The 27907-nt window shown below is 42.3% G+C and overlaps 2 protein-coding genes across 2 annotated transcripts in view; one reads left to right on the top strand and one right to left on the bottom strand.

Annotated features, from left to right (window-relative positions):
* CENPK (centromere protein K) overlaps nucleotides 1-10645 on the bottom strand; it is a 24532-nt gene extending 13887 nt beyond the window's left edge. The window contains exons 1-3 of the mRNA XM_060761558.2: nucleotides 10445-10645; nucleotides 7771-7896; nucleotides 23-79 (exon numbers count right to left, since the gene is read on the bottom strand). Of these exons, the coding sequence (XP_060617541.2) occupies nucleotides 23-79; nucleotides 7771-7896; nucleotides 10445-10645 (384 nt within the window). The remainder of the gene's footprint in view (nucleotides 1-22; nucleotides 80-7770; nucleotides 7897-10444) is intronic.
* PPWD1 (peptidylprolyl isomerase domain and WD repeat containing 1) lies at nucleotides 10644-27787 on the top strand. The gene is made up of 11 exons (XM_060761556.2): nucleotides 10644-10833; nucleotides 13850-13952; nucleotides 15258-15358; nucleotides 15523-15643; nucleotides 16935-17382; nucleotides 18289-18479; nucleotides 19689-19878; nucleotides 24280-24461; nucleotides 25209-25290; nucleotides 26147-26329; nucleotides 27345-27787. Exons 1-11 carry the CDS (start codon nucleotides 10644-10646, stop codon nucleotides 27486-27488), a joined length of 1935 nt encoding a protein of 644 aa, XP_060617539.2. The 3' UTR covers nucleotides 27489-27787.
* The last annotated feature ends 120 nt before the right edge of the window (nucleotides 27788-27907 follow it).

Raw genomic sequence — 27907 nt, 5'->3', positions numbered from 1 at the left:
CAGAAGGAAATTCTAATCATACCTTGGGATCTGAACCTGGAAGAGTTTCTGTTTCTTGAAGTGCTAATTTATTCTGACACTTAATTAAAAAGAAAAAAAGACAGATAAAGATATATACAGACATCCACATTAATCTTATTCCCTCCATCAAAAGCTCAATCAAGTGATCATTTAATATTTCTTCAGAATTTGAAACATTGAAGGCTCAATTAAACTCACTTTAATTGAAGAATTTATTTATTTGAACACTGTTCCCATTCTAAATATCTCGGCATCACCTTGGATTGAATACTAACACTTAGGAACCACTGCACGAACACCAAGCCCAAAGTAGTTGCATGTGATGACATCCTGCAGAAACTTACTAGCAGTGCATGGGGAGCAGACTCAAAATTAATATGAACATCAGCCCTGGCCTTGTCTTACTATACTACTGAGTATGCCTGCCCAAGTAAAGCAGGTGAATACAGCACTGAACTAAACATGTAGAATAATCACAGAATGTCTCAAACATTCTCATAGACTCTATAACAGGCATGGGGAAATATGGGTTGCTTACCTGTAAACATAGTTTCCCTAGTGGTCACCTGCAAATTTACACATATATGGTAATATCCGGCGCTCGCGCTGGCAGCAACGGAAAGTTCACGAGACTAAAGATCAGTTGGAGCAGCCCCTCCCGCCCCTCTCCCCTCTATAAATAGCCCTCCTGAGGGGCTGCGGCCAGTTCTTCCGTCGCTAAAATCGCTTACAGAAGAGCTGGGGCATGACAAGCAAGTAGGAGGGGAGGAAGGGCGGGTTGTGTAAATTTGCAGGTGACCACTAGGGAAACTATGTTTACAGGTAAGGAACCCATATTTTCCCTGCGTGGTCACTGCAATTTACACATATATGGTAGACTAGCGAGCTGCTAACCTGTAACCTGGACGGAGGGCGTCATGCCACAGCCGAGAAAAGCACCGCTCTACCAAATGCTGCATCCACCTTTGACTGCACATCCAACTTGTAATGTTTCACGAAAGTCGTCGGTCTGGACCAAGTGGCTGCTCTACAGATAGTTTCAAGCGGAACGCCTTTCAAAAACGCCGTCGAAGTGGCCATCGCCCTTGTAGAATGCGCCTTAACCTGTAAAGGTAAGTCTTTCCTACACAATTGATAAGCAAGTTTAATGGTCGAGACAATCCAGGAGGAAAACCTCTGTGAGGAAACAGGAAGTCCCACAGAATCCTCTCTGTATTTCAAAAATAACCTAGTTGATTTTCTGCAACCCTTGGTCCTATCTATATAATACACAAGAGCCCTACGTACATCCAGCAGATGCAAGTTCTTCTCTAAAGAAGAGGTTGGGTCTTGAAAGAAGGCTGGTAATATAATTTCCTGTGACATATGGAACCTGCTTGTCGCCTTCGGTAGAAAAGATATATCAGGTCTTAGAACCACTTTATCTCTATGTATTCTCATATAGGGCTCATCGCACCTAAGGGCACACAGCTCCCCCGCCCTACGTGCCGATGTTACAGCAACCAAAAAAGCTGTTTTCCATGTCAAATATGCCATATCCACCGTCGCCAATGGTTCAAATGGGGCTTTGACCAAAGCCGAAAGTACTATTTCTAAACTCCATGAAGGAGCAATTGGTGCTACTGGAGGCCTCAGATTCTTTAAACCCTTCATGAATAGGGACACCATCGGGTCACTAAAACATGACGGCAAGCCTATCTTCCTCCTAAACCAGGACAGTGCTGCTAAATAACATTTTAAAGATGACCAGGATAAACCCAAATCAACCAAATGGGCCAGAAAGTCTAATACTAAGGAAGTTGGAGCCTTAACGGGATCCACCCCTTTATTCAGAGCAAACTTCGAAAATCTCGACCACTTATAGATGTATGACCTTCTCGTGGATTGTCTTTGGGCTGCTTCTATAATTAATTTTACTGGGCTGGAAATATACGCCAAGCTGTTAGCTTCAATTTCTGGACATCCGGGTATAGCACTTGGCCGTCCCTCTCCGTCAGCAAGTCCTCCCTCTGAGGAAGTGGTTTGAATATTCTTTGGGACATTTCCAGTACTAGGGAGAACCACGGTTGTCTGGGCCACCATGGGGTAACTAGGATCCCTTGAGCCCGGTCCTGGGCTAGTTTCGATACTATCCGATGTATAAGGGGAAACGGAGGGAACGCATAAACCTTCCACTCTCCCCAATGCAGCAGAAAAGCGTCGCCTAGGCAATTGGGCATCAACTTTCGGCAGTTCCTGGCGCAAAACAGATGACACTGTGTGTTTTGGGCTGAAGCAAAGAGATCTAACTCTGGCTTGCCCCACGCCCGAAATAGTAGAACTGCAACCTGTCTGTTCAGAGTCCACTCGTGGCAGGTGAGGGGATTTCTGCTCAAGAAGTCCGCTAACACATTCTGCTCCCCTGGCAGATGTATTGCCAAGAGGTGAATGTCCCTGTCTATGCACCAATTCCACACCCTGAGTGTTATTTCCAATAATCCCCTTGAATGGGTTCCTCCTTGCTTGTTTACATAATACATTACTGTTGTATTGTCTGTTACCAACTGGACTGTATGATGTCTTAGAATTGGTTCGAAGGCCTTCAGTGCCTTCTCTACTGCCAATAACTCTAACAGATTTATGTGGTATGTGGTTTCTACAGAAGTCCATGTCCCTTGGGTTGTTAACCCATCCACATGTGCTCCCCACCCCGTGAGTGAGGAGTCTGTGGTTAGGATTTTGGAAGGCTTGAGTTGACGAAAGGGAAGGCCAACACAAACATTGTGGCGTTCCGTCCACCATAAAAGGTGTTCGCGTTGTTGCACAGGCAAAGACAGGTGCATACTGGATCTGTGTAACAATGGGTTGAAAACCGACAGGAACCAGGACTGAAGGGGTCTGAAATGCAATCTTGCATGCGGAGTCACCGCAGTCGTCGACGCCATATGCCCTAATATTACTTGAATCTGCCTGGCCCTTATGACGTTTCGTCTTATAACCTGAAGTATTAGACTCTGTAGTTTTCTGAAGCGGTCGTCGGGCAGGTATGCCTTCTGAGTCTCCGAGTCCAAGAGTGCTCCGATGAACTGCATCCGTCTTGATGGGACGAGGTTGGATTTTTCCCAGTTCACTATTAAACCTAAGGACTGGAGGAGAAACAACGTTTTGTCGATATGCGATAGGAGTCTTTCTCTCGTATTCGATACAATCAGCCAGTCATCAATGTATGGAAAAACCGTTATCCCAGATGTGCGGAGGTACGCCGCCACCATGGCCATACATTTCGTAAACACCCTTGGTGCCGTAGCTAATCCGAATGGCAAAACGTTGAAATGGAAGGCCTGACTACCGACCCTAAAGGCTAGGTATCTACGGTGTTGCTCATTAATGGAAACATGAAAATAAGCGTCTTTTAAGTCTACCGTTGCAAACCATACATCTTTATTTAACAACGGGAGAATCGTCTTAAGTGAAACCATGCGAAACTTTTTAGAATTTATAAAATTATTCACCCCTCGTAAATCCAATATTGGGCGTAAGCCACCTCCCTTTTTAGATATTAAAAAGTAACGGGAGAAAAAACATTGTCCATATACTGATGGAGATACTGGACTTATTGCTCCCTTAGACAGTAAAATCTCAATCTCCTCTAAAAGTGCAGGAGAAGGAGGCGTGGTCTTAATTAGACCCACAGGAGGCAAATTTTCAAATTCAATCAAATAGCCAAACTTAACAATTTGAAGCACCCAGGAGTCAGTAGTGATACTTGACCATGCATCATAAAAAGGGGCTAAAAGCGCCCCAAAATAAGGTAAGTCTGAATTAACAGTGTTAAGATTCTCACAAACAGTAAAGTTACAACTTTGTAATGAAACAGAAGGAACTGAAGTAGGTAAACTAGATTCCCCATTGCCTATAGGGAGAATGTCAAAAACGCTGCTTGTTTCCCCCTTGGCGGTTGGGCTTATTCTGGTAAGGCTGGAACTTGTTTCTTTGCCCGTAGGTTTGCTTTCGCAGAACGTAAGGCTTAGTGTTCAGAGGCGCACGTTGTCGTTGCTGGCCTCCATAAAAATTACCAGAGTTTCTTCTAAAGTATGATGGAGACGACTGCCAGCGAGGTTTTTGTTGGAAGTATCCTTGTCTTGGGAAGTCATATATCTGCATGGTTTTTTTCATTTCTTGATTATGTTTCAGTTTTTCATCTGTTGTAGGATGAAAAAGGCCGTCTTCATGTAGAGGTAAGTGTTCCGCTAAGGAACGTCCTTCCTCCGACAAAGCTGATGCACGTAGCCAAGCATGTCTTCTTATTGAAGTAGTGTTACTAAAAAGCTTCCCAGCAGTTTCAGCCATATGTTTGGCGAAGTCCTTTTGGAACTTCGCCAATAGTAGAGCCTCAGAGTGGAATGCTCGTGGAAAACGTTGTTCGTTTTCTGGAATGAGGTCTATGTATGGGATCACTTTATTCCATAAATGAGTCTGATAAGCGCTCATATAAGTGGCAAAATGAGCCATCCAAGTAAAGAGTCCAGCAGCCATGTGGGCCTTTTTACCCATAGCATCCACTTTTCTTCCTTCTTTATCAGAAGGAGTAGGATTTAATTTCTTGCCCTTTTGACCATTGACTACCTCAGCTATGACCGTATTAGGGATGGGCGGTCTAGCGATCCAGCTTGCTGAGGATACATCAATCCTATAAAGATTGTCCACCCTCCTTGGGATTGCCGGGGCCAATGAAGGAGAGCCTTCAGTCGATTTAGTAAGCTTTAACAGGTAAGGTAGAGCTGGAAGTGCCGTTGAAGTTACAGATGCCTGTTGTTCAGCAGGGAACATTGGGTCTTCCACTGACTCTGGTTGTTTTGGAGTCGGAAGATCAAGTGCGCGAACCATTCTATTTATAAGCGAAGCGAACTTCGTGTACTCTTCATTGAGAGCATCTTGCTCTGCTTCCTCATAATTATCTTGAATAATCACATCCTCTTCAGAGGATGGGCATTCGTCCATTTGTGGCATCTCAGATTGTATAAGAGGTGTCAGCTGGTCTTGCAGAACTATAGGCTCAGAAGCAAGGGTGTGACTCTTCTTAGATTTAGTTGAATGTGTTTTCCTTTTTTGAGTTTGTCCAGTAGTGGACACAGTGTGCACATTATTGCTAGATGTGGGCCACTGCGTAAGCATTGGTGCTCCACAATAAAGCATCTGTCCATTCAGAGCCATCTGCCAGAAACCTCCCTGGCCCATAAAGGGAGGTGGGGGTTGAAACTGTCCTCCCTGTAACATGCCCGTCTGGTTTACAAACATTTGGGAGGGTTGGCATTGGTTCCCTTGAACCATTCCTCCTTGATTCATAAAAGGATAAACAGGCTGGGGTTGACCTCCTTGGATAACTTCCCCATAGGACATTAGTGGAGGTAGTGGCTGGCAATGGCCACTCTGATTGCCAGTCCTCCAGTCCTGGCTTCCTTGAATAACATCAGTAGAGGAGGGCTGACAAGGCATATTCATCCCTCTGGATGTATGGGAATTACTCCCTGGGCTGTCATGGGCCATCCCTTTCTTGCTTCGCTTCCTCAAGGGGGAGGAGCTAGAGCTAGAGGAGGAGTCGGAGGAGGAGCTTGTAATCTTCGGCGCTGAGCGGCTCCGACGCCGGCGTCCTCCATCTTTGGCTGCATTCCGCGATGGAGCACGGCCTCGAGCGCGCCGAGGAGTCATCTGGAGGATTCTGGCTGGTGAAGAGAGGGTCCTCGATACCGAAGCTATGGTATCGTTGGGGCCTTGAGTCAGGATTGGCGTCGATGCCGAGGCCATCGATGGCGCCGTGGTTTTTGGACCCGTCTCAGCAGGTACTTGAAGGGTCGCTCCTTCATTCTTTTCCCCTTCGTGAGCCGTGAGCGCCATTTTACTGGGCGGTTGGCTCTGTAAAGCCATTTCTCCCTCCTTAGAGGGGTTTTGAGGCTTTTTTGTTTGAGAGTTTAGAGCCACTTCACCTCTTTCGGAGGGCTTATTGGCTTTAATCTTATTTAGTTTTATTACTTTCTTCTTCTTAAGGGCCGGATCGGCCTTATCTGATGTACTCTCTATTGGAGGAAGCAGAGCCTGTTCATACAGCGCCGCTTTTAACCGCAATTCTCTATTTTTCCTCGTTTGTGGTGTAAAGGCTCTGCAAATGTCACATGGTTGGGAGAGATGTTCCTCTCCCAAACAAACAAGACAATGTGGATGTGCATCGTTGTCCGGATATTTATTCGGACACGAAGCACACTTCTTGAAGGAAGTTGTAGTCATTTTAAAAAATCCTTTTACTTTCCTTGATGCTGCCGTTTTAGCGCGGATTGAAAGAACTGGCCGCAGCCCCTCAGGAGGGCTATTTATAGAGGGGAGAGGGGCGGGAGGGGCTGCTCCAACTGATCTTTAGTCTCGTGAACTTTCTGTTGCTGCCGGCGCAAGCGCCGGATATTACCATATATGTGTAAATTGCAGTGACCACGCAGGGAAAACTTCAGCTCTCCAGGTGTTTTGGACTTCAACCCCCACAATTCCTAACAGCCTACTAGCTGTTAGGAATTGTGGGAGTTGAAGTCCAAAACACCTGGCGGGCTGAAGTTTGCCCATGCTTGCTCTATAAGCTAGCTTGCATTACTCCACCCCCCCCCCCTGCCAACTGCAAGAGAAAAAAAGGTTGAACACTGTGAAAGCCACCCACTGCATGGCCATCAGGCTCCTCTCAGTAGACTCAAATCAAATAAAAGTTCCATGAGAACCACCACTCTCCTAAATGTTCCCCAACAACAGCAAGAATATCCCCGTGGGCAGCAAAATCAGACAATTCCAACTGGGTGGCTCCCTACAAGGGTCTTCCTCCAGGTGCAAAGCAAAAATGGGCAACTTGGAAGTACATGAACAGACTCAGAAGTGGAGTGGGCAGATCAAAAGACAACCTGGCTAAATGCCACTACCTAGAAGGATCCTCCGCCTTGTGCAATTGTGGAGCAGAAAAACAACTCAGCATCTGTATGCTTGCCCGCAATGCCCTGCCTCATGCACAGAGGAAGAACTATTTAAAGCTACAGACAATGCGGTCGCTGTTGCCCGTTTTTGGACTAAAATTATTTCCCTCTATTTTATCAGTTTTATACTTATTTATGCAATACTTTTGAGACTGAATATTTATTTATTTATTTAATGCCCTGCCTTTCTCAACCCTGAGGGGGGCTCATGGCGAAATAAATAAATAAATTGGAGAGGTACAATCTGGACTCTTGTCCATTGAAATGAAAGCTTAAAAGTGCTTCACCTTGGAAGGATCATGCATCTTCAAACAAAAACACATTCTGCTGCACATTTCCCGTTTTTGAATATATTACTAACTTTGACCTATTTAACAACATATCTAACATTTCCTTTAAACTCCTCTTTATACCTAAGCCTATCAACATCTTCTGATAGATTTTCCAATAGTAAATTCATGCTAGCAAACACTGTCAGCACAGTAAGTGTAATATGGTAGGCATTATTTGTTTGGCTTTGTTTTTAATTTACTCACTACTGTTCGTTTTGCATTAACTCAAAGGAGGCAAGAATTAACCTTTGATGTCTTTTCAAAAACCATTTCTAATTTTCTCTTTATTTTCAGCTTGCTTGGACACATATATAAGCATAATAAATTGATAGAAGTACCTCATATTAATCTGTGTAGTTCCACTGATCACACCAGTATACATCAATATTCAACTTAAAAACATCAGTATTCAGCTCTGAAAGACTGCTCCTTACCTCTTCCATTAGTCTCCATATTTCTTCACATTCTTCTAAGAGTTGTTCTTTGGCGTCATCTGAACTTCTTAAGGGGCTGGCGATTGTTGGAGACATATTTTGATTGTTCTCTGCAAATGTTTCAGCCTACAAATAAGATTTATAATTATTGTCAACATACTTTTCTAATTCAGCTGCAAATAACTGATGACAAGGAATATTGTTTTAATGGAGTGTTGTGTGATTTCTGGGCTGAATGGCTTTTCTCTCACCCACCCTGGACATTACAAGGGTATATATACTCCATTTGCTTTACCACCATCAGATCCTCTGAAAATACCAGTCACAGATGCAGGTGAAACATCAGGAGAAAATGCTGCTAAACTGCTAAACCATGGCCATACAACACTCCAGTGATTCCGCTCTGAGTTGAGAAGAGCGGGGTAGAAATGTTATAAATAAATAATTGTAAATGAAAGCCTTTGAGAATATTATTTTAAATCTTTGGCCCTCCAGGTGTTTGGGATTTCAGTTCCCAAAGATCCCAACCAGGTTGGCTAATGCTCTGATTTCTGGAGGTTGGAAACCCAGTCATCTGAAGGAACAAAGGCTGGGAACAAGTGCTTTGCACAAGCATTGGCTACACCTTATTGCCACAGGTGAAGAACTCCTAAAAGAACCAAACATAGCCAAGAGCCCATTTACACTGTCCATTTAATGCAGTTCAAAGCTAGCTTCAAAATGTAGTGGCCAGATAGCAAACTCCTACAATAGCAGGCAAAGTAAAGTCCTTAATGTGCAGCAATGCTGTGTGATTTATCTAACTGGTTCCAGGATTTCCTGTGTAATCATCTACACAGTGAGACCACTACCTTCAATACTGTTTGAAACTGCATTAAATCATGAGCGTACGTGACCTCTGAATTTTCAGAATGCCAAACTTGAGTGCCGTGCAATGCCCAGACTTTTCCTCAAGCACTTCAAATGCAGTACAGTAAGCAAAGTGACAGCAAGGTGGGAAAAACTGGCTCCTAAATGATAGAAAGAAAATACATGACATCGTAGTTTAGTGAGCTGACTTGCACTAGGTCAGGATCACTGCTCAATGTTGGAATTATGAAAAAAAATGGCGATAGTAAACGGTTTCTGAGTGCCACCTACACATGTATATGAATCTGTTAGTAAAGATGTGAAGTCTTCACAGTGGACTCTGCAGAAAATCCTTCAGCTGTACAGGCAGTCCTCAAGACACATACAAGATAGGTTCTGTAGGTTTGTTCTCAAGTCAAATTTGTTTGTAAGTTGGAACAGAAACATTTTAAAAGTGTAAATCCAGCCATGCTTTGGATAGTATGCCTGTTTTGTGGTCTGGCCCCATTCAGAAGATTTGCCTGAACTTTCTGTCCCTGTAATAACAGATTTTTTTTTTTTAAAAAAATGGTTTCCATAACGCTCAGAGCTTCCGGACCCAGCTATCATACTAATACCCCTAATCCTAACCGTAACCCTAACCCAAACCCTAAACCTTACTCTAAGCGTCCCCTCCTTTCTATCCTTCCTTCGTTCTCCTTGCTCCCACTCCGCCCCCTCTTTTTCCTTATTCACAACCGCCTTTGCGGCATCTCCATAACTTTCAGAGCTTCCGGACCCAGCTATCATATTATCACCCAATTAGCATTGTAGAACTTTAAGTGGCTTAAGCGGCTGAGAGGGGAAAGGAAAGGGCCTGTTAGGAATTGTGGGAGTTGGAGTCCAAAACACCTGCAGGGCTCAATGCAGTTTTACACAATTTTAACTGTCTTGGCTCAATGCTATGGAATCTTGGGAGTTGCCCTTTGGCGAGGCACCAGCACTCTTTGGCAGAGGAGGCTCAAGACCTTGTGAAACTGCAACGCCCATGATTCCATAGCATTGAAGCATCAAAATACCATGATTCTGGGGTATAAGTATAGGAAATAAATAAATAAATAAATGCAATCATAAACCATGAAAATGAACGAAATCTGGCTACCAGTATTAAAAAAACTCACAAATTACAGCAGAAAAACAACAGAGGGGAAACAAACAGGCACATGAAATCACCCTCAACAAAAGATTCCCCCCAGGCGCTACCAAGCCATTGAATGCAAATCAAGGTGATCAGCTGAAACATCCACAGCTAGCCCCAGCAAACAAAAGTCCTTTGTCTCACCCTGGTCATTCCACAGATATAGAAACCCATTTTTCCTAGTTCCAACAGACCTCATTACCTCTGAGGATGCTTGCCATAGATGCAGGCGAAACGTCAGGAGAAAAATTGCCTCTAGAACATATAGCCATATAGCCCGGAAAAACCTACAACAACCCAATCATATATTTACATTCTCAATCACTATTCTACAGTACTTCTTCCTGGATTCCAGATTTAATTGCTTTTAATGATAATTATTTAATGCAACTGTTTACTTTAAATTACTGTACAATGTTTAATATTGTCTTTTGTTTACATTTTTATAGTTTTTTGTTTTGTTTATATAGGCACTGAATGTTTGTCTGTTGCCATGTTGGAAGCCGCCCTGAGTTCCCATGGAGAGAGAGGGTGGAATGCAAATAAAGTTATTATTATTATTATTATTATTATTATTATTACTCTGCACTCAAATAATCTGCACTCAAAACTCCCCTGACCAGAAAGCAACAACCTGGCTTCTCTTACCATGGCGGCCTGCCTTCCTTCCCTTCCCTTTTCCTTTTCCTTTCCTGGGACGACTCTTCCTCCCTGGGCCGCTTCCCGCCCCCTGTTTTCAAAGCAGCGCTGCCTGAGCCCTGATTGGCTGCCGGCGAAGTTCCTCGCGCCGGGCTTCGCTGCCCTCAGTTCCCGGCGCGGCGTCGCCGGAATGTGACGCAAGAGCAACATGGCGAATGTGGGATCTCCAAGGAAGAGACGCCACCGCGAGGGTGAAGGAGGAGGAGAAGGAAGAGAAGGGAGAGGAGATGGACGCTCCGAGGGGGAAGAGGAGAAGGAGGGCGAGGCGGAGGAGGACGAGCAGGAGCGCTGGGTGGGGCCTTTGCCCGGGGAAGCGGCGCAAGTCAAAAAGAGGAGAGGTGAGGAGGAGGAGGCGCCTCAAGGCATGGCCAGGCTGCGGCCTTCCCTCCGGGTGTTTTGCACTCCAACTCATTCCTAGGCTGATAGGAAATGTGCGAGGTCCCAAGTTTGCCTAGGCCTGGATATTTATTTATCGTGTCATGGGCACACCAAACTGTTGCGTTGCATTTTTAAACAAACCAACAAAACACAAAGTTTGCAAGCTTAAATGTCCTTTGACCAGTATCTGGCCACTTGGAGTGCCTTTGGTGTTGCCGCAAGAAGGTCCTCCATTGTGCATGTGGCAGGGCTCAGGTTGCATTGCAGCAGGTGGTCAGTGGTTTGCTCCTCTCCACACTCGCATGTCGAGGATTCCACTTTGTAGCCCCATTTCTTAAGATTGGCTCTGCATCTCGGGGTGCCAGAGCACAGTCTGTTCAGCGCCTTCCAAGTCGCCCAGTCTTCTGTGTGCCCAGGGGGGAGTCTCTCATTTGGTATCAGCCATTCTGGGTTTGACCCTGCCACTTTTGGGCTCTTGCTTGCTGAGGTGTTCCAGCGGGTGTCTCTTTAGATCTTAGAAATCTATTTCTTGATTTAAGTTTTTGACGTGCTGGCTGATACCCAAACAAGGGATGCCCTGGAGATGTCTTTGCCTTGGTTCTTTCACTATTGCCTGCTACTTTTCGGCGGATGTCAGGTGGTGCAATGCCGGCTAGACAGTGTAATTTCTCCAGTGGTGTAGGGTGCAGACACCCCATGATAATGCGGCATGTCTCATTAAGAGCCACATCCACTGTTTTAGCGTGGTGAGATGTGTTCCACACTGGGCATGCATACTCAGCAGCAGAGTAGGATAGCACAAGGGCAGATGTCTTCACTGTGTCTGGTGACATGCTGGCTGATATCCAAACAGGATGAGCTGGAGATGTCTGCCATGGTCCTTTCACTATTGGCTGCTACTCCTCGGTGGATGTCAGGTGGCGCAATGTAATTTCTCCAGTGGTGTAGGGCGCAGACACCCCATGATAATGCGGCATGTTTCATTAAGAGCCACATCTACTGTTTTAGTGTGGTGAGATATGTACTCAGCAGCAGAGTAGCATAGCGCAAGGGCAGATGTCTTCACTGTGTCTGGTTATGACCCCCAGGTTGTGCTAGTCAGCTTTCGTATGATATTGTTTCTAGCACCCACTTTTTGCTTGATATTCAGGCAGTGCTTCTTGTAGATCAGGGCACGGTCTAGAGTGACTCCCAGGTGTTTGGATGCGCTGCAATGCTCCAGTGGGATCCCTTCCCAGGTGATCTTCAGAGCTCGGGATGCTTGTCTGTTCTTAAGGTGAAAAATACATCTCTGTGTTTTAGATGGATTAGGGATCAGCTGATTTTCCCTGTAATAGGCAGTAAGAGCACCTAGAGCTTTGGAGAGCTTCTGTTCAACCATCTCAAAGCTCCCTGCTTGAGCAGTAATGGCACGATCATCTGCATAGATGATACTCTCTGTCCCTTCTGGCAGTGGCTGGTCATTTGTGTAAATGTTGAACATGGATGGAGCAAGCACGCTCCCCTGAGGCAGACCGTTCTTCTGTTTCCGCCATCTGCTTCTCTGGCCCTGGAACTCAACAAAAAAGCTCCTGTTTTGTAGCAGGTTTCCTATGAGGCGGGTAAGGTGGTAGTCCTTTGTGATATTATACAGAGTTCAGCCTATTCGTTGCCTTCCAAGTCACCCAGGCTTCTGTGCACCCATGTGGGAGTTTCTCATTAGGTCTCAGCCACTGGTTGAGATTCCAGATTTTAACCTGCCACTTTTGGGCTCTCACTTGCTGAGCTGTTGCTGCAGGTATCTCTGTAGATCTTCGAAAGATATTTCTTGATTTAAGATGTTGGCATCTGGCTAATAGCCGAACAGAGGATGGATCAGAGATGTAAATGCCTCGATCCTTTCATTACTGGCTGCTACTTTCCGATAGGTATCAGGTGGTGCAGTACCAGCTAAACAGTATAATTTCTCCAGTGATGTGGGGTATAGACATCCTGTGATAATGCAGCATGTCTCATTAAGAGCCACATCCACTGTTTTAACGTGGTGAGATGCCTTTCACACTGGGAAATCTTCTGAACAGGCACAGATAGGAAAACAAACACCACAGGGATGTTAACCTTTCCCCATGCTAGCGAAAACACACACACATATCTCTCTCTCTCGCTGGAGTTACACTTTAAAATATACATATTCAGACCTACATACAAATTCAAGAAGAACAAATGTACAGAATCTATCTTGTTCGTGATTTGGGGACTGCCTGTATACATAACGTGCTTATCTAATCCTTGCTCTGCCATGGAAACCCAGTAGATTTCCGTGGCCAAGTTGCAATCTCTGTGCCTCAGAAGAAAACAAAGGTAAAGCTTCTCTGAACAAATATTGGCAAATAAACTCTGTTAGGGTCCTCATAAATTGGAAATGACTTGAAGATACATAACAGCAAAATGAATCTAGAAACAAGTCCTATTCAGACCAGTGGGGCATGCAGTTTTGAGCCAGGTTGTCAGTGAAATAATATGGCAAAATGTAGAGATGAAAAGACTACTAATATTTACATAACTAGTAGCTCATTTCTTGATCTGTCAAATCTTTACTGGGCTTTCAAGACAACCCAGTGTTCATGATTTCAAACTTTTACACACTAAAATAATTCAGCAGAATCATGTCAGCATTTAATTTATGTCTTTACTTTTGTGCATCTGATTTCAACTCATTTCTTCTGTATTCTAATATTTTGTTCTTTGTTCTTTTTGACATTTGCAAATCCATGTACTGTGGATTCTGACATTTAACTCATCATTGAAGAGTTTAATATGAGATTTAACACACACAGCTTATGTTTTGCATGAATCCAAGAGAATATGAAGTCTGTAAGCATGTTTAAATGATTAGAGTGCACCAGCATCCCAAGGACTAATTTTTACAAAGATGGTAAATCTGTGTCTGAACTGCTGTATTTCAGACTTAATTTCTCCCCCTTAATATATTTGTAGTTCTTGAATTCGAACGTGTCTATCTGGATAATCTTCCCAGTGCTTCAATGTATGAACGCAGTTACATGCATAGAGATGTCATCACACACGTTGTGTGTACTAAGTAAGTTGCTAATCTATTTACCTGCATTATAGTACTGCATGGAGAGTGCCTCTGAAATACTGTATCTACATTACCACTGTAGAGGTGTTTTTTTAATTCTTATCTAATGAGGAAAGCTATAGTATCTGCTTTGTTTCACACTTATGAGGCTTGTTTTATTGATGTTTAATGTGTTTTTATTGGTCTTTGTGTTTTTGCTTTGTATAATTGAATGCTTTATATCCTCGCTCGCTCCCTTGCACTTTACTCCATCACTCACTCCATACTCCATTGGGCCAAGTCTTGGTTCTGCCGCTGCGATCCATCCTGGTGAGTGAGCGAAGGAGGGGAGGTAGCGGTGGCAGCAGAAGCAGGAGCCTGGAAAAGGCAGCCAGGCTTCTGCTTCTGCAGCCACTGCCACCTTTGCCACCCTTCTTGCTCACTTGCTCACCCCCCCCCCCAAACTCACTACTCACTGAGCTGAGTCCTGGTTCTGCTACCGGGATCCAGCCTGGTGAGTGAGCAAGCCAGGGAGGGCGGGTGAGTGAGAGAGGGTGGCATGGGCAGCAATGGCGGCAGAAGCAGCAGCCTGGCCAACTTCTTCCAGGCATCTTCTCCTGCAGTTGCTTCTGCCTTTGCTTCTGCAGTTGCGGCCCTCCCTCACTTGCTCACCTGCCCAACCTCGCTCACTTGCTATTCACCAGGCTGAATCCCAGTGGCAGAACCAGAACCCGGCCTGGTGAGTAGCGAGGGAGGGAGAGCCGTAAAGGTGGAAGCAGCAGCAGAACCAGGAGCCTGGAAGAGATGGCCTGGCTCCTACTTCCGCCACTGCTTCTGCCTTTGCGGCCTTCCCTCGCTCACCCACCCACCTTTGCTTGCTTGCTACTCACTGGGCTGTATCCCAGTAGCAGAACTAGAACTTGGCCCAGTGGGTAGCAAGGAAGGAAAATGGCGAAACAGCGAGTCCGCGAAAACCAAACCGCGAAGTAGTGAGGGGACACTGTATTGTATGGCATTGAATACATGCCTTTTTATTCTGTAAGATGTTCTGAGCGGGGAGAAGGGGTGGGATATAAATAAAGTTTGTTGTCATTGTTGTTGATTTGATCAACTCTGATGTGCTCTGGGGTTTTCCATTTCTTTGTTTCTCTTGTTTTCCTCATAGAGCTTGCTTAGAAATCCAAATAAGCTTCTTCATTACAATCATATCTGAACTGTGTGCTAAACAGATGTGCTACTAGGAAAATAGCATGGCACAACTAAGATAAGACCATCGCTTTCTTGAGATCTGTGCCCATTTTATTTTTATGTGCTTTTGTGCTTCAGGACCGATTTTGTAATAACAGCCAGCCACGATGGGCATGTCAAATTCTGGAAGAAAGTGGAGGAAGGAATTGAATTTGTTAAACATTTTCGTAGCCATTTGAGTAAGTTACTCTTTCTAACTTAAACATCGGTATCTTAAGCTTTAGTATGTGATGCAGACCCATCTTAAGCATTTTACGATCAAATTACGGTAAAAATTTTGTTGAAATTTTAATTGAATGTATTTTCTGTAAGACAATTATTTCCTTTGATTTGATCACTGCAGGTGTTGTTGAGAGCATTGCAGCAAGTGCAGAGGGGGCATTGTTCTGCTCTGTGGGGGATGACAAAGCAATGAAGGTGTTTGATGTGGTGAATTTTGACATGATCAATATGCTCAAACTTGGGTAAGTCACTTCACTTCACTGGGATTTCCAATTGTTTTACACATTAATTTGAGAAAGTTCTGCTTGATAGGATAATGTTTTCAAGCTATTCTTCAATCAGGCTATATTTGAATGAAGGAATTGTTTTATTGTTAATTATGGATTTAATTTACTAGGATTTTGTGTCTATGCAAGGAATTGCAATATATCTAATTGTTCTTATGAGGGAAGTGTTTTGTGTGTTTATAGATTTATACAAGCCAAAGTAAAAAAAGAAATAAATTGAATATTAAAATATGATGAGAAAATCTTATCAGAATAGTGCAACACCACTTTTCCTTACATTAAACTGCAATTCATTGAAGTGGGATTACTTAAGTAAGCACATATTACAGAAACAGCTCTTAACTGCCGCAATCTGCATGGCCAGTCAGGAATAGTGAGAGTTATAGGGCATCACTATCTAACCTGCAACTAAAGTAGCTTACAGATTTCAATACAGCTGGCCCTCTATATCCATGGCTTAAAAACTATCCATGGCTTAAAAACAACCCCCTCAAAATAAAACCTTTGAATTTGCCATTTTATTAAAAGGGGCATTATTTTACTATTTTGGGCACTGTTCTGAGTTTAAATTATTGTTTTATATGCTACTAGCTGTCCCTTGCCACACATTGCTGTGGCTCAGTCTGTGTATATGTGCTTTGTGTGTGTATATATTTGTGTATATGTGTATATATGTGTGTTTACGTATATATATGTGGTTTTGCGCATGTGTTGTAATGTATTTTTTATTTTGGGGCTTTTTTAGTCTCTTCCGCTATGTTTTTCAGTTTTTTGAGTGGTGGTCACTTGTTGGCCTGATACATGTATTGTGGCCAAATTTGGTGTCAATTCGTCCAGTGTTTTTTGTGTTATGTTAATCCCACAAACAAACATTACATTTTTATTTATATAGATTGGTTTTATGTTTGTATTGTAATGTGTGTTTATTTTATGCATTGTTTTAGGCACTTTGTGCCATACATAAGCTGCTCTGAATCCCTTCGGAGAGATGGAGATGGGGTGCAAACATACTGTTGTTGTTGTTGTTGTTGTTATACTACACCATTATATATAATGGGATGGATTCCATGGATTTCGGAATCTACAAGGCATCCTGAAAACAAACCCCAGTGGCTACTGAAGGCCAACTGTAGTGCTTTTTTTGCACACTTCAGCTTTTAAAACTTGTTTTGATTATTTAAAATGTAGGATTTCACTTGTAACCTTAAAACATGCCAATCTGATCATTTTGAAAATTGAATTTTAGCTATCACCCAGGCCAGTGTGAATGGGTATATTGCCCAGGAGATGCTATATCTTCAGTTGCTGCATCTGAAAAAAGTACGGGGAGAATATTCATATACGACGGACGAGGAAACAACCAACCACTTCACGTTTTTGATAAACTCCATACCTCACCTCTTACACAGATACGATTGAACTCTGTCTATAAAGTCATTGTATCATCTGACAAGTCTGGAATGATGGAATACTGGACTGGGCCTCCTCATGAATACAAATTTCCTAAAAATGTGAACTGGGAATATAAAACAGACACTGATCTATATGAATTTGCTAAATGTAAAGCCTATCCGACCAGCATGTGTTTCTCTTCAGATGGCAAAAAAATGGCCACTATTGGTTCTGACAGAAAAGTCCGAATTTTCAGATTCTTGACAGGAAAGCTGATGAGAGTCTTCGATGAATCTTTGAGTGTAAGTTTCCATATTCAGTTATTTGCTGAAACTAATTAAAATTGTTTCAAATATGAAATGATCTGCATACATATGTACAGAAACCTTTTTCAGCCTTGCACACAGATATCAATACATTTAAAACTGTGGCGCAGTGGGACTTAATAAAGATTTTAATTAAACATTCCTAAAGGTAAAGTTTTTCCCTGACATTAAGTCTAGTCGTGTCTGACTCTTGGGAGTGGTGCTCATCTCCAATTCTGAGCCAAAGAGCCGGCGTTGTTTGTAGACGCCTCCAAGGTCATGTGGGTGATATGACTGCATGGAGCACCGTTACATTCCCGCAGAAGTGGTATCTATTGTTCTACTCACATTTGCATGTTTTTGAACTGCTAGGTTGCAGGAACTGGGCCTAATAGTGGGAGCTCACCCTGCTCCCCAGATTCGAACCACCAACCTTTTGGTCAGCAAGTTCAGCAGCTCAGCAGTTAAATCTGCTGTGACACTGGGGGCCCTAAAATGCCTACCACTGTTACAACAATCAGGAGATTGTATGAATATCTTCTTGGAATATTTTTTGAAATTGACAAATTATTTATGAAGTAGTTAAATTGTTTGATAACCTACAGAATGAAAATAGCATTATTGAGTACCATAGTCTGAGCTGTCAAGTTTGCCACAGTTGTTAAAAGCAAGAAGCTGATGTATTTTAGTTGTGTTCAGTTTCTTGTGATTTCTGCACTTTGAATCCATGATGTTTCTTTGTAAATATTCCTCCAGTTAATTCAAGTTCATAAAACTGTGCTAGACTGAAACCAGTAAATCTTACTGCCATAAATATCACTATTTAGGTGCTATATTTGATGGGCAATGCTAAATTGAACTGAAGATGTATACATATTATAGGAAGGTGTCTTGTTTCCATAGATGTTTACTGAGCTGCAACAGATGAGGCAACAGCTACCAGACATGGAGTTTGGACGCCGTATGGCTGTGGAACGGGAGCTTGAGAAAGTCGATGCTGTACGATTAATTAACATCATTTTCGATGAAACTGGACACTTTGTGCTCTATGGAACAATGCTGGGAATTAAAGTCATCAATGTGGAAACAAACCGGTCAGTGTCTTTTTTAGTGCACAATATGAGCACACATTAATTTGTGGTGAAAGTTTGACTTCTTCTCCTTCCTTATGCAGACCCCCCCCCCCCCCTTGAAGCTGATTTAAAGAGCACATGAGGAGTCTGCTGAGGGGTGGCAGAGTTTAGTTTAATCTTAATTCTGAGTCTTTTATTTACTTATTAAAATATCTAAATCCCACCCTATAACATTTCTCCAAAATTCCATCTTATCACAAATTATCTGTGTCCAAGTGCATTGAACTTACTCACTCCTGCTTTGTTCCTCCATCCTACAGCAATTGATAAACCCAGAAGGGTTAATTTGCACATTTTTAATATCAGCAAAGGTTTCGGAAAACAATTTTTTTTCATGTTAGGAGCGACTTGAGAAACTGCAAGTTGCTTCTGGTGTGAGAGAATTGGCCATATGTGAGGACATTGCCCAGGGGATGCCCAGATGTTTTATCATCCTGTGGAAAGCTTCTCTCATCTCCCCGCCTGAGAAGCTGGCGCTCACTTTGCTCCCCAGATTCAAACTGCCAATCTTTCGGTCAGCACTCCTGCTGGCACAAGGGTTTAACCCATTGCACCACCAAGGCAATACAAGCTTGTAAAGGGAACAAAAAGCCAGGAACCCTATTTGGTGGGATGGAAAACAAAAATCTGCTTGTTAGTCTATATTCACTGTGGAAGAGGAAAACGTGGCTTGGAATATCATTATCATTCATGATAACAATTTGTTAAGCTTCTATTAACTTGTGTAACAAATCAGAAGAGATATTTAATTGCTACTCTCCACATAGACATGGCAAAGCTTCCATAATACATGGCTGGATGAAGAGGGATTTTCCATTCATGATTTTTGTAGATTTCATAGCAATTTTGCAAGGGTAGGATAATGCGTGAATTGTCAAAATACTGTAGATGTAAGCGGTTTTGAAATATTCCATTAGAGCAGGCATGGGGAACCTTCGGCCCTCCAGGTGTGGTGGACTTCAACTCCCACAATTCCTTGAGGCCAAGGTAAGCCTTTGGGGCGAATGCCGAGCCTCAAGGAATTGTGGGAGTTGAAGTCCACCACACCTGGAGGGCCGAAGGTTCCTGACCCCTGCATTAGAGTAATGTTGATTCAAGAGTATCAGCTTGCAAAATGACTTTGGAATGGAATAATAATAATAAATGTGCATTTTTGTTTCCTATGTGTAGATGTGTTCGGATTTTAGGCAAGCAGGAGAATATCAGAGTGATGCAGCTGGCTCTGTTCCAGGGTGTAGCAAAGAAACACCGTGCGGCAGTTACTGTAGAGATGAAAGCATCTGATAATCCCGTTCTCCAGAATATACAAGCAGATCCAACAATAATTTGCACTGCCTTCAAGAAAAACAGATTTTATATGGTAAGTTCATATTTTCTAGTTAAGTTGGGCTTTTTTTCTTCCTGTATAACTGTCTTCCTTTGGTCATCGGGTGTCCTGTTACAAGGCCCCATGTCCTGCCTTAGAGGCAACTAATCGCTGTGCTGCTTCCCAAGTTTCTGCTTAATGAATTTTCTCATTTTGGCTTTTTCTCCAAGTTATTTATTTATCGTGTCAGGGGCAGACCAAACAGTTGCATTGCATTCTCCAAGTTAAAGTTCCACAACATCTTAAGCTTTTCTTTACAAGGAAGAAGTTTTGTTCTGGTCATTTTGTTTGCCCGACTTTCTACCATTTGTCTCACATTTTGCCCTAAATTATTTTAAAAGAGAGAATGAAAAACTGTACTTACTGTGAAGGCAGGAGAAGCAATCCACTACAATGGGGTTTCACCCCTGTGCTCTAACGGGAATGGCAGGATCCAAGGTTCTTTTTCAGTTGAGCCTCCTTCTCCAACTGTTTTATTATCAAGTCATAACTAACATAAATTTCCACTTGTCAACTAATTTTCGTTTGTTTGTTTGTGGGAGGGCCTGGATCGCTCCTCCTGCCATCCCAGAATGAACCTTCACTGTAAGTACAATTTCTCATTCTTGGGATGGCCAGGAGGAGCAATCCACTACAACTGGGACTTGCCCAAGCCCTTCTTCTGGTTGGAGAATCACTTTGATACTACAGATTGCAGCATGGTGCTTCAAAAGCTGCTCATGCTGACTCATATTGCTCTATAGTATGGTGTCTCGCAACCACCAAGGTAAAAGTAAAGGTTTCCCCTGACATTAAGTCTAGTCATGTCCAACTCTGGGGGATGGTGCTAATCTCCATTTTTAAATAGAAGAACTGGCGTTGTCCGTAGACACCTCCAAGGTCATGTGGCCAGCATTACTGCATGGAGCATTGTTACCTTCCCACAGAAGCTGTACCTATTAATCTACTCACATTTGCATGTTTTCGATCTAAGTTGGCAGAAACTGGGCCTAACAGTGGGAGCTCTCCTGGCTCCCTAAATTCAAACCACCAACCTTTGGTCAGCAGTTTAACCCACTGTACCAACTTATCCTGAAGCATTGTAAATATCCTGTAAGGACACTTAAACAGAAAAAGGCTATCAATGATGTATGTGATCTTGTCAAATGATGCCGAAAACATTTTGGTTGAGATTTATTCTCATAGTTACAGTATTTCAATGTGTATGTCTCAATTCATCCTCCAAGAAGCAGTCTAGATATCCTTTGTCCTACCATGCTAGGATTGTATAATATAAACAAAACCCCTGTGAAAGTAAATTTGAGGTGTTCCTTTCCTATAAATGCACAGCTCTCTTCTCATCAAAGTGTGCCATCTGTTTTTCTAGATGGCATGAGTTTAAGCAAAATTTTTGAAGATAAACTACTTCCATGGCCCTCTTTTTCTCTAAGCACTTAGGTAGAATATCCAGATCCATTATTAACTTGTATCTGCCCTGCTCAACTGACAGAAATAACATTTTACCACTAAAGCTTGGCACTCTTCTTACTAATGTTACAGGAATGCCACCTTAAATGAAATAATTCTTATAGAATTATCTCAAGTAAGTTCACATGAAGCTGTTGTCAGCCTAGTGAGCAATACATTCAACTTCCAACTTCTCCAAAACCCTAAATCCAACCAGTTTGATTTGAGTGATGAATGGACACTTGAAGATGCACGGGATACCAAGACCTCCTTGGTCAATATGCAGAAATTAACTCTGCTGATGCTTTCTCACATTGTATTTGAGAAGTACTCATGTATGTTGTACTCCTGAACCTTATGTAAAAATAGTATTGTCAGTCTGTCAGATTTAGCTAGTTGTAATTTCTGTTTTAAACCTGCAAAAGTCTTGAGCATTTTGACTTAGCAAACTGCCTGTTTTTACTTCAGTCTGCTATCATAAACTTTAAAGCTGACTTTTTCCAACCACCAACCACCATTTCCAACTGCTTCACTATCAACTGATTCCTGGTGTAATATTAATATTTTAGGAAGGCTTCTGTAGTGGAATCTTCTCCAGGGAACTAGTCCCATTATGCCCCATTATTACAGCCATCACTTTAAAGTCCACCATTTCCTTACAAAACACCATTCTCACTATTCTCTCCAATGTTATTTGATTTTAGATGCCAGAAAAAGAGCACCCACAAGTGACTAATTGAGGTTCTTGGTTCCACATGAGTTTCTTATAACATTTCTTGTAAAAGTTCTTGAACAATTCACACTAGCTGTCATTTTGAAGATGCCTCTATGAAAGTCATTGAGGTAAGGATACCTGTGTACCCTTTCTCTTTGCAATAACACTATGGTAATTGTGGAACCAATATTTTCAGTCTACATGCCCCAGGACATGTAGATAAATTTCCTTGAGATGTATGAAGAATAACGCCTATTCTCTCTTTTTTTTCTTTTAAAAAAAATGGATTGTAACATATCCATTTTGGACCTCATGAAACCATTTAGACATTTCTTGACATTCAAAGCAGAATACTTCCTGTTCGATTTTTTAATAATGAAGACAAAATTGAATAGATTGTATTGAGACACTGGTTTTCGTGCTCCCATTTGTCTCAAACACTCTTATCTTTTTTTAAAACTGTACTATAATGTTTTTCTCCACTTTGGAGGCATTGCCTCAGATGCCTCCAAAGTGGATAAAAACATTATAGTTTTCTAAATGGCAGCTGTTTTCAAAATGACAGTTGCAGCTTTGCGGGAGAAATACCATTGCCACTGCAATATTCTCCACTCTGGAGCCATTGCCTCTGAGTTCCAGTTTTCAAAATCAAGTTGTAGCTTACCAGGAGACACATATCATTGCTTATATTTCCTAATTTTCTTTATCCTTACTAACATCCTTGCCTTTTGTCAGAGAAGGGCCAATGTGATCGGTTTGTTAGGCAGGATTGAAAAAACTGTTAAAGAAGGGGGCGGGGTCTTCGTGGCTCAACTGAAAAAGAACCTTGGATCCTGCCATTCTGGGGCTGAAACCTAGCTGTTGTGTATTGCTCCTGCTGGCCATCCTGAGAATCAATGTTTTGAATGTGGCATCAATGTTTTGAATGTGTAATCTCCTTTTTTTTTGTATTCCTCCTTACGAATCTTCATCTTAAATCTCATTTTAAACATGGTTGTCATGGCACATTGCGGAGCCCCCAGTGGCCTGTGCCGGCAGGACTGAAGACCAACAGGTTGCAGGTTCAAATCCGGGGAGAGGCGGATGAGCTCCCTCTATCAGCTCCAGCCCCTCATGCAGGGACATGAGAGAAGCCTCCCACAAGGATGATAAAACATCGAAAAAATCATCTGGGCGTCCCCTGGGCAACGTCCTTGCACACGGCCAATTCTCTCACACCAGAAGCGACTTGCAGTTTCTCATGTCGCTCCTGACACAACAAAAAAAATGGCACATTGCATCGTTTTGTTAATTTGTTTCATAACCATTTCTTCTATTGGGATCTTTCCCAAAGATGAACAAGCCAGTTCAGTAGGGAATAGTTTTTTCTAGACTATGGGCAGGACTAAGAACAGTGTAAAGGTACTTCTCTAATTAAAATGGTTGCAGCTGTAAGAGTTGCAAATGAAAGGGGAAACTGCAAAGATAATGTGGGGTTTGAAGAATAGTTTTTTTAAAAACTAAAATCGATGTGGAAGAATTGGATGAGCATTTCGATAGTCCAAAGACCCTTTGATGTCTGTACTGAGGGAGACGTAGTTTCAAAAAGAAATTTTCAGGGATGTTTCCAGTGCCCACATGTCTTGATTTACTGGCACATTGCTGCCAGGGCCTTTGTGGGGACTCCTCTAAGTCATTTGGAGTGCTGTTGAGCCCGTGCCCCTTCAGCACCAATGCTTTCCTGTGAACTCTGAGCAGTTTAAAGAGCTACATTCACCTGCAGTCCACTTGTTCCTCAACCCTGAACTAAAGGTATCACATAGGTTTAGTCAACTTTTTAGTTCTTCTTTCTGGAGGAGGGAGTTTTGCAAAACAATATGAAGACTGCCTTCCAAAATTTAAAAATATACTAGAACAGTAGGACAATATAAAATTGAGAGTTAGACCCCTTCTACACAGCTGAAAGAAACCCTGCATCTGCTTTGAACTGGAATGTATGGCAGTGCGGACTCAGATAACCCAATTCAAAGCAGATACTGTGGGATTTTCTGCCTTGATATTCTGGGTTATATGTCTGTGTGGAAGGGCCCTTACAGGAAGGGTAATTCAGCAGCAGAACAAGTTGACAAAGGGGCTTAACTATGATATATGACAACATTTCTTGGAGAATTTTAGTGTGTGATTGCTACAAACATTTGGTATGATGAGTCTTGTTAATAAAAGAAAAACAAGGGTACTGCTGTCTCTTCTTTCAGTTTACCAAGCGTGAACCAGAAGACACCAAGAGTGCAGATTCTGATAGAGATGTATTTAATGAGAAGCCGTCTAAAGAAGAGGTCATGGCAGCCACTCAGGCAGAAGGACCCAAACGAGTATCTGATAGTGCCATTATTCACACAAGCATGGGAGATATTCATGTTAAGCTCTTCCCTGTTGAGTATGTATACAAATATTTTAAAATTTTATTTTTGGTAAAGAACTTAGTTACGGTAAATTTTACCCCTGTGACAGAATGATATATATTCCATTCTTTTATCTTGGTTGTTTTTGCCAGTTTTTCAGAATTTTCTCATTCATTCCAGTTTTTCTGGCTATATTTTGTCCTATGGTGGTCTAAAATGAAGAAAATATCTGCAAATGCATCAGTTTAACTCTCCTACCCCTCAACACTGGATGTCTGCAGTGGAAGTATGGTCAAATGCTGACAGCGGCCCAGTGGCATGAAAGAATTAACTTGTATTAGTAGTCTTGTAATATATTTGCATTAGCCTGGCAGTTTGAAGCAGGAAAAAGAAAGGGATCTAGAGAACAGACTGGAAGAGTGAATTTTCCTTTAATCAGCCTGTTTGTAGGGTTATCAAACAGGGAGATGGTTCATAGTTGCTTGCTTTGATTTCCTTTGTTTCTGCACTCTACAACCTTCATGAATTGGTCTTCCATTAGCTTCCTGTAGAGGTGCACTCCAGTTTGTGGCCCCATATAACATTGTTACCTTTTTTCGCACCTAAGGCTGGCCCAAAATGGTGCCTGTAAGTGATGCTATGTTTCCTATCAGGCACCCCAGGCAGGCGAAGTGGAAATTGTTTGGAACCCTATGCATATATGCCCATCTGTCTAATCTGTCAGAGTTTTCTTTATGTCCCATTCAAAACTTAACACTAACCTTAAAAACTTCCAATTACAGATGTCCTAAAACAGTAGAAAATTTCTGTGTGCATAGCAGGAATGGTTACTATAATAGCCACACCTTTCACCGCATCATAAAGGTAAATGTCTTCCGCTTCTTGATCATTTATATTTTTATGATTTTTGTCTACTTATGTGTTATGTGTTAAATGTTTTGATACGGCCAATAGGCCAATCAATAAAACGTATTCTATTCTCTGCTACTTAGTTTCTGAATTGTCTCTCTCAGAATGGTTTAGAGCAGGTCTGCACAGCCTGTGGCCCTCCGGGTGTTTTGGGCTTCAGCTCTCAGAATTCCTGGCCACTGGACAATCTGGTAGGGCTTCTGGGAGTTGGAGGCCACAGGTTGTGCAGGCCTGGTTTAGAGCATGATACGTAGAGTTATTTACACCCAGATCTTCCTGTGGATTTTGTATTTGAGGAAATGTACATGGAGTTTCCTCATTGTACTCACAGCAGTCATTGGGATGTGGTTCCTGCAACCAACAATATCTTCTAAGGTCATTGGTGCTTCTTTCGTTTTTTCACGTGGGAGATCTTGAGATTGCTGAGGATTAGTCTTTACTCTGCAGTTTGCCCTTGCAAGTGGATTCAGGAAAAACAAAAGAATGTCGTTGTTCACATAAGCACTGTACAATATTTGCTGCCACAAAGAGGTGATAGCTTCAGTTGAAATGGGAGAAGGGAATCAGACTTTATTCATAGGAGGTAAATCTCTCTGTTGCTGCAGTCACCTGCCTGCATTCTGCCTTTTGGGTAGAAGTTGCCCAGGGACCAAGCGATTACTTTCAAAACCTACATTTGGGCTTGTTAGAGTGATTTAACTGTGGTTAGCAGGTTGTTGGACTAAATGGGCATTTGGTCTAGCCCAGCAGGGTTTTTTGGTGTCTGTAAATTCTGTACAATATAGAGGTTCAATATTTATTTTCAATGCAGGGCTTCATGATTCAGACTGGTGATCCAACAGGCACAGGAATGGGAGGCGAAAGCATCTGGGGAGGAGAATTTGAGGATGAGTTCCACTCCACTTTACGACATGACAGGCCTTACACGCTTAGTATGGCAAATGCAGGACCAAACACCAATGGCTCACAGTTCTTTGTAACAGTCGTACCAACTGTAAGTATCATGTCAGTCATCTGTTAATAGTCATAGTTGAAAAACTATAAGCTCTGAGTTGCATCAGCATGTTGGTGGTGAGTAGCAAGTAATTGATGGTGGAAACTTAAACCAAAAATTTAAGTCAAGTCTACTGCAAGGACTGGTAACTTGTAGGCCTTCCTGATAGTCTTCCATTGTAATTCATATCCCCACCATCAGCTAAACTGTCTAGGAATGATGGGACTGGCTGTCCAACATCTTCTGGAGAGCCACAAGTTGCTCATGTCAGGTCTACTTGGGGGAAGAATTGGACCACAGAATTAAGGTAGAATCATGGCAATCTTCACACTTATATGAATTGGCTGCTTCAGTGATACTCAGATACTTAGAAGTAGTGAGAAATGCAAGCACTTCAGCATTCCTCTGAAACCTAAGGCAAATCAGAGGAAGGCTTCACACATCTTCCACTTGATGAAATTGCCACAATTGCCAGGTTAATGCATGCTTGCTGTTGGTGTTCTCCAGTGGGAGTCCAAGATTGCATGGAGCACCGTTACCTTTCTGCCAAAGCGGTACCTATTGATCTCACGTTTGCATGTTTTTTAACTGCTAGATTGGCAGAAGCTGGGCCTAACAGCGGGAGCTCCCCCCACTCCCCAAATTCGAACCGCCAACCTTTTGGTCAGCAAGTTCAGCAGGTCAGTGGTTTAACCCACTGCACCACCAGGTGGCCCAAATAGGTTCATACCCTAATGACATCATCACACTAGAGAATGAATCCACTTTAAATCCGATTGTTGCTTCCTGAAGAATTCTGGGGTTTGTAGTTTAGGGAGGAGCCTTTAACAGCCCCACTAAACTACAAACCCCAGAATTCTGCAGGAAGCTAAAAATCGGATTTAAAGTGGATTCATTCTATAGTGTGATGAAGTCATTAGTTTAATCTTTGTTTCTTCCACCTTTTGGTATTGTAGAATTTTACTAATACTTTTAATCTTTTTTCTCTCATTCTCAATTTAATACAACTGTATAGCCTTGGCTAGACAACAAGCACAGCGTGTTTGGAAGAGTAACTAAAGGGATGGAAGTCGTTCAGAGAATATCAAATGTGAAAGTGAATCCAAAAACTGACAAACCTTACGAAGATGTCAGTATTATTAATATCACAGTGAAATGAAGAATGATTTCTTCTGGACTTCCAAGTACAATCAGTATGGTATCACAGTACTTCTGCTGTAGGAAGTTTCAGACCAGCTTTTCTAATCATTTATCTGTGTTTGTAATGTTTTGTACAAAACTCATCTTTGAACAAGTGTATTTTGTATTTTACTACAAAGCATATGTGTATTTTTTTGGTTTCACACCTGAAAAAAAATGTTTCTGCATTATAAGCTGTCCCATCTCAAAAATATATAGATGTTTTCCAGCAACAAAGCATATCCAAAGCTGAATAAAACCATGGAAGCATCTAAAGAACTTGAGAAGTCTATCATTTGTCAGAAAATAGTATCTTTCTCAGAACAAAATAGGTAATTGTTCGCACCATCAACCATGTTTTCTTTCTCCTGTTCCTATTCAGTAGTTCAGATACTCTGT

The sequence above is a fragment of the Anolis sagrei genome, chromosome 2 (assembly GCF_037176765.1).
Source record: "Anolis sagrei isolate rAnoSag1 chromosome 2, rAnoSag1.mat, whole genome shotgun sequence".
NCBI lineage: Eukaryota > Metazoa > Chordata > Lepidosauria > Squamata > Dactyloidae > Anolis > Anolis sagrei.
This window is presented reverse-complemented; position numbering and strand designations above follow the sequence as displayed.